Here is a 7,734-nt window from a genome sequence, read left to right on the forward strand (position 1 = left end):
CGCGGTTTGAGTAAGTCGTACGTCCGGCGTAAAGTTATTCCCCATATAGGAAGCGCAACTCATGCAAAGGTATGGATCAGGGAACACAAGCCGTCGTATCTTTTGTCGTTTACGTTGTACGTGAATATGACTAGGCGTAGGTTACGTTCACGTGGTAGGCAGTGATTCGACGTATCTTAGGCAGTTGTTTCGACGTGATTCTGAGCATGCGCACTGGGATGCGGTCGTTCATTTTAAGTACTTCTATGACGCTTGGCCCATCATTTGCATGGGGTCACGCCTCATTAGCATGGCTCACGCCCACTTCCACCTACGCCGGCTTGCGCCGAGGGAACCCAGCGCAGTTTGGGAGGCAAGTGCTTTGTGAATTTGGTGCTTGCCTCTCTGCGCTACGTCGGCGTAGCGTATATTAGATACGCTACGCCTGCCTAAATATGCGCCGATGTCTGTGAATCCGGGCCATAGTTCGTCAAAGCATTTGATAGTACCATTATGGACAAATTTTGTATGTAAACCCTAAAAAATTGTCATTTGATTAGAATTCCAAGTTAGATTTCAGGATGCACATTGCAATAAGTACAAATTTTCCTGAATGAAAACTACATTTGCAAGCTGTGATTGGCCAAGCATGCGGGTCATAGTGCATGCTTGGCCAATCATCAGCCAGCGATGCCGCAGTGAATCATGGTCTGTGAAACGTAACTCGAATTTGGCGCGAACGACCCGTTTTGTTCGTATTTCGACGAACGATCGAACATACGATGTTCGAGTCGAACATGAGTTCGCCTCGAATAGGAAGCTCATCCCTATTCAAGAGTCAATAAATCTCTTTGCATTTAAAAAGTGTCTGGCGCCCATCACTTCAGCTTGTATTATACCCACCATGCCTTGTAACCCACTCTACCAAGAATAATGTCAGCTCTCCCTGATTCTGGGTGGGGGGTCACCATTAGGCCTCTAGAGGTCCGGGACCTTGCTACAGGTGTATGGCCAGCTCAAGAAGTTAAAAATATTGGCTACATCGTTGACTTAATCATTTTAACTGGCATTGATGGCACTTTATGTAGACAAATAAAAATGTAGGGTTTTTCCTTGTGCTTTGTCCTCTATAATTACAATTCCACTAAATATTTTAGAGGGCCGTTGTTAACAGATTGGTTTTCTTTAACTACTCCCCTGCGCGAGAGCCCGTAGCTATACGTCGGCTCTCGCGCCCCCCGCTCACCCCCGACTCCCGTGCGCGTGCCCGATGGGCGCAATCGCCACTGGGCACCCGCGATCGCTCGTTACAGAGCGAGGACCGGGAGCCGTGTGTGTGAACACACAGTTCCCGGTCCTGTCAGGGGAGAAATGACTGACCGTCTGGTAATACAATGTATGAACAGCGATCAGTCGTTTCCCCTAGTGAGGCCACCCCCCCTACAGTTAGAACACACCCAGGAAACATACTTAACCCCTTCCCCGCCCCCTAGTGTTAACCCCTTCCCTGCCAGTGGCATTTTATAGTAATCCAATGCATTTGTATAGCACTGATCGCTATAAAAATGCCAATGGTCCCAAAAATGTGTCAAAAGTGTCCGAAGTGTCCGCCATAATGTCGCAGTACCGAAAAAAATCGCTGATCGCCGCCATTACTAGTAAAAAAAATATATTAATAAAAATGCCATAAAACTACCCCCTTTTTTGTAAACGCAATAACTTTTGCGCAAACCAATCAATAAACGTTTATTGCGATATTTTTTTACGAAAAATATGTAGAAGAATACGTATCGGCCTAAACTGAGGTAAAAAAAATGTTTTTTTTTATATTTTTGGGGATATTTATTATAGCAAAAAGGAAAAAATATTGCATTTTTTTCAAAATTGTCGCTCTATTTTTGTTTATAGCGTAAAAAATAAAAACCGCAGAGGTGATCAAATACCACCAAAAGAAAGCTCTATTTGTGGAGAAAAAAGGACGCCAATTTTGTTTGGGAGCCACGTCGCACAACCGCGCAATTATCAGTTAGAGCGACGCAGTGCCGAATCGCAAAAAATGCTCTGGTCTTTGACCAGCAATATGGTCCGGGGGTTAAGTTGTTAAGCTGGCTATACAAATGTAACTGTGGTTGCAGGAAAAATTAGCTTGATTCCCCCCCCCCCCCATCCACACAGACAGTGTTGATGTGGGAATCCCTCTTGATAAGCCATTGTATTCTCCCGGCCGGGAAAAGACAGTGGCCCAGATTCAAGTAGATTTGCGCTTTATTTGCGCAGGCACAGGGCAACGATTTTGCCCTGCGCCCACTCAAATATTTTGCGCTGCCCTCGATTCACGGGGCAGCAGCTCCGTAAATTGCGAGGGCGCGCCCGCAAAATTGCCCGGCGTAAGCACGCGCAATGTAAATGATCCCGCCGGGGGCGGGAATCATTTAAATTAGGTGCGCTCCCGCGCCGAGCGTACAGCGCATGCTCCGCCGGTAAACTTTCCCGACGTGCATTGCGGCAAATGACGTCGCAAGGACGTCATTTGCTTCAAAGTGAACGTGAATGGCGTCCAGCGCCATTCACGATTCACTTACGCAAACGACGTAATTTTCAAATTTTGCGACGCGGGAACGACGGGTATACGTAGCATTGGCTGCGCCTGCTAATAGCAGAAGCAGCCTTACGCGGAACCCGACGAACGCAAACGACGTAAACTGCGTAAGCAGGGCCCGCGTACGGTTGTGAATCGGCGTTAGTATGCAATTTGCATACTCTACGCTGACCACTACGGGAACGCCACCTAGCGGCCTGCGTAAGAATGCAGCCTGAGATACGACGGCATAAGAGCCTTATGCCAGGCATATCTTAGGCTGCAGTCGGCGTATCGAGCTACCTGAATCAGGAGCATTCGTTACGCCGGGGCAAGTAAGCAATTGCGCTGCGTATCTATGGATACGCAGACGCAATTGCTTTCTGAATCTACCCCAGTGATTATTGCTAGCGGCTATATCAGCTCCTAGCGATTTCACAAGTATAATCCGGCAGTTTTGTGGCACCCAAGTTGATCGATCGATCAACTTGGTACATTCAGACTGGCCATGCATGCTGAACCGGCTCTAACCGTGTGTGGTCTGCCTTAGTTGTCCATACATAAGAGATGAGGGTTTTTTTGCCTTCCTCTGGATCAACTGTGGGTATAGAATTGGGTATATGGGATTGTATGATATTTTTTGGTTGAACTGGATGGAATTGTGTCTTTTTTCAACCTCACTTAGGCCCCTTTCACATGTACCGATCTCGTGAGGATCCGTACATGTGTATCGGCTTGCTCAGCGGAGATCGTTTCGTTGATCCCCGCTGAGCCGGCAGATGACAGGGCGGCCCCCACATACTGTGCAGGGACCGCCCTGTCAGATCTCCGCTCTCCCCTATAGGGGGGATCGGATGAACTTGGACCATGTGTCTGTGTTCCCCCGATCCGCTCTGCAGACGGATGAGAAAATCGTCTGCAGAATCGGAGGATTGCGGACACCGATGAGCAGGGCCGGATTTGCTCTCCCTGCTGCCCCAAGGCCAGGTTCCGCAATGCACCCCCTCCCCGCCAACCGAACTACCCCCCCCCCCCCCCCCCAATCAACGGAGAATGGCAACCGGATGGCAGGGGCGGCACGGTTAGTTCAAATATTTTTTTTCTTTACTTTTTTATCACTTTTTTTTATTTGTAGCTTGTCGCTTACTTTTTTTTATTTTTGTATCATTTTCTTATTTTTCTTATTCTTTACTTTTGAATTACTTTATTTTATTTTAATTGTTATTTCTTATTTATTTATCAATTTTTTTTCACTTAACTTTTTTGCTATCATACAGGAGAAAACAATTCCCTGTGTGATAGCAATTGGAGGTGACAGGTTCTCTTTATTGACCCTGTCACCTCCAAAACAGGAGTCCTGTCACAGCTGAGATGGGAAGAGCACAGCTCTCCCCTCTCACTGTGTACATCGACAGCAGGGACAGGAGACAGACTCGGTGGCCGGGGGGGAAGGACGGAGTCCCGAAGACAGAGCCAGCAAAGAGAGGTATGTGGGGTGGGGGGGAGGGGGGAGGACGGACAGGAGCACACAATTTACAAGTGATTTCGGCGACATCGCCGCAATCAATTGTTAACGAGCAAGCGGATTCCCCCATAACTTACCGCCATTAACTGTATGTTACGGGCGTCGGGGGACTCCATGCCACTGCCGCCCCTTGGCGCCTTGCCGCCCCAAGGCCTGGCCTCAGTGGCCTTGTGGGAAATCCGGGCCTGCCGATGAGATCGGGTGTCAGTGGATGTTCATCCGCTGACACCCGCTATCTCATAGGGATTAATGTATGTCCCTTTTTCATCCGTAAACAGATGGATGAAAAAGCGAACATACAGCCTGCAGGTGTGAAAAGGACCTAACTATTAAGCACTAACCGATAGTGTGAAACGCGTAGGCTGCCATCCCTATTTTTGCTGTGCTTGGCAGTGCATTTTCCATTTGTTTTACAATAAAGACAACCTTGAAGGTTGGAGTGCGGCTGTCCATTTTATAGCCTCTACCTTTTGCTAAAACATTTTAGTCGACTAAATGAATACTATTTTAATCGACTAAAATACGACTAAAGCCCTGTACACACGATCGGATATCTGATGGAATCTAATCCGATGGATTTTTTCGTCGGATATCCGATGAAGCTGACTTTCATCAGTCTTGCCTACACACCATCAGTCAAAAATCCGATTGTGTCCAAACGCGGTGACGTAAAACACTCGTAGCTTTCATTTGAATAGCTGTGTGTTCCCCGCCGCGCCTCGTCATATATAGCCCCTCCCCCTTGTCTGGGCACTTTGATAGACAGATCACCTGTCCCAGGATTGGAAGGGTGATCTGTCTATTAAAGTGCCCAGACAAGGGGAGGGGCTATATATGACGAGGCGCGGCGGGGAACACACAGCTATTCAAATGAAAGCTGTTATGTTCCTCAAGTGCTAATCAACTAGACGGCAGCGGGCTTGGCTTTCTCTTTAGGGACATGGCGGCATTTAGGGACAAGGCTGCATTTAGGGACAAGGCTGCATTTAGGGACAAGGCTGCATTTAGGGACAAGGATGCATTTAGGGACAAGGCTGCATTTAGGGACAAGGCTGCATTTAGGGACACAAGGCTGCATTTAGGGACAAGGCTGCATTTAGGGACACAAGGCTGCATTTAGGGACAAGGCTGCATTTAGGGACAAGGCTGCATTTAGGGACAAGGATGCATTTAGGGACACAAGGCTGCATTTAGGGACAAGGCTGCATTTAGGGACAAGGCTGCATTTAGGGACACAAGGCTGCATTTAGGGACAAGGATGCATTTAGGGACACAAGGCTGCATTTAGGGACAAGGCTGCATTTAGGGACAAGGATGCATTTAGGGACAAGGATGCATTTAGGGACACAAGGCTGCATTTAGGGACAAGGCTGCATTTAGGGACAAGGATGCATTTAGGGACAAGGCTGCATTTAGGGACAAGGATGCATTTAGGGACACATGGCTGCATTTAGGGACAAGGCTGCATTTAGGGACAAGGATGCATTTAGGGACAAGGATGCATTCAGGGACAAGGATGCATTCAGGGACAAGGCTGCATTTAGGGACAAGGCTGCATTTAGGGACAAGGCTGCATTTAGGGACAAGGCTGCATTTAGGGACACAAGGCTGCATTTAGGGACAAGGCTGCATTTAGGGACACACGGCTGCATTTAGGGACACTAGGCTGCATTTGGGGACACACAGCTGCATTTGGGGACACACAGCTGCATTTAGGGACACTAGGCTGCATTTGGGGACATGGCTGCCTTTAGGGACACAAGGCTGCATTTGGGGACATGGCTGCATTTGGGGACACAAGGCTGCATTTAGGGACATGGCTGCATTTAGGGACACAAGGCTGCATTTAGAGACAAGGCTGCATTTAGGGACACGGTTGCATTTAGGGACAAGGCTGCATTTAGGGACACAAGGCTGCATTTGGGGACACAAGGCTGCATTTAGGGACACAAGGCTGCATTTAGGGACATGGCTGCATTTAGGGACAAGGCTGCATTTAGGGACACAAGGCTGCATTTAGGGACACAAGGCTGCATTTAGGGACACATGGCTGCATTTGGGGACATGGCTGCATTTAGGGATATGGCTGCATTTGGGGACACAAGGCTGAATTTGGGGACACATGGCTGCATTTTAAAAGAAAGTATCGGTATCGGCGAGTACATGAAAAAAAGTATCGGTACTTGTACTCGGTCCTAAAAAAGTGTTATCGGGACAACCCTAGTTTACACCTCTGATTACTTGTAACAATATAAACAAAAGTAGTAATAAAAACAAGTAAAGCAAATAAGAGACAGATAACTGCTCCGTTTTTATGACCCTCATATATATATGTATATTGTGTGGTTTAATGTCATGGTCATACAGCAGTCAGGTGACTTGTCCCTCTTGTTTCAGCTGTCCCATTGGAGATTACAGTGTCCTGGTCGAGTGGTTTCATGTGACAATTTATGGAAAATGAGTGAGATGTCACCAGATTCACTAAACTGGACCCTTGTGGATGGATTTGTCCTCTTGGGTCTGACAGAGGACCCGTCACTGCAGAGGATCCTTTTCATAACGTTCCTGATAACATACGCCTTGAACCTTCTAGGAAATGCCTCCATTATACTCCTTGTTATTCTAGAACAAACTCTGCACACCCCAATGTACTTCTTCCTGGGTAACTTGTCCTTCTTCGATATCTGCTTCTCCTCCGTCACTGTCCCCAAGATGCTCCAGAATTTGCTGACTCAGCAGAAGGTGATTTCGGCGACGGCCTGCCTGGCTCAGATGCATTTCTTCCACTTTCTGGGCAGCTCTGAAGTTCTTCTTCTGACGGCCATGTCCTACGACCGCTACGTGGCGATCTGCAAACCTCTGCATTACCGTGGGATCATGAACAGGAGGATGTGCGTCTTGTTTGCCCTTGGTTCCTGGGTGACTGGCTTCCTACACTCATTAATGCATACGCTATTCACAGCTCAGCTTTCATTCTGTGGTCCTAATAGAGTCAACCACTTCTTCTGTGACATCAAACCATTGCTGAAACTGGCGTGTGCCGACACCACACTCAACGTCTACCTCCTAGCCATTGTGACCGGATCCTTAGTCATGATTTCCTTCTTCTTGACTCTCCTCTCCTATATGTTCATCGGTTCTGCCCTCCTTCGAATCAGTTCCTCCACGGGAAGACTCAGGGCCTTCTCCACCTGCGCATCGCACCTGACGGTGGTTGTTTTGTTGTATGGCACGGCAATATTCACCTACGTGCGTCCAATCACTGAGGAGTCTCTGCAAGTCGATCGTTTTGCCGCAATATTTTTTACTGTGGTGACGCCAATGCTGAACCCTTTTATTTATACTCTGAGGAACCAGGATGTGCAGAATGCCACCAAAAGACTCTTCAGGTGCTCAATGTAATATTGGGGGCAGGGATGGACTGGCCATTGGGACTACAGGGAGTTTCCAGGTGGGCCGATGGCTCAGTGGGCCGGCTTCAGTGACAGCAGATCGCCGCCCCCCTCCGCTCCTTTGTCTCCCCCTTCCCGCAGCGCTCACCTCCTCTCCCTCCCTGCAGCACTCACCTGGGGGGAGCAGAGAAGCAGGGGGAGGACCAGAGGAGCAGGGACGACGACAGAGGAGCATGGGGGAGGGGACAGACAGCTGACTC

General features: G+C 48.4%; 1 protein-coding gene across 1 annotated transcript; it reads left to right on the forward strand.

Annotated features, from left to right (window-relative positions):
• Positions 1–6,483: 6,483 nt before the first annotated feature.
• Positions 6,484–7,484, forward strand: LOC120928182 (olfactory receptor 12D2-like). Its single transcript, XM_040339292.1, has one exon. The coding sequence runs from the start codon at positions 6,540–6,542 to the stop codon at positions 7,482–7,484; it is 945 nt and encodes a 314-aa protein (XP_040195226.1). The 5' UTR covers positions 6,484–6,539.
• Positions 7,485–7,734: the final 250 nt, after the last annotated feature.

This window comes from Rana temporaria, chromosome 2 (genome assembly GCF_905171775.1).
Source record: "Rana temporaria chromosome 2, aRanTem1.1, whole genome shotgun sequence".
NCBI lineage: Eukaryota > Metazoa > Chordata > Amphibia > Anura > Ranidae > Rana > Rana temporaria.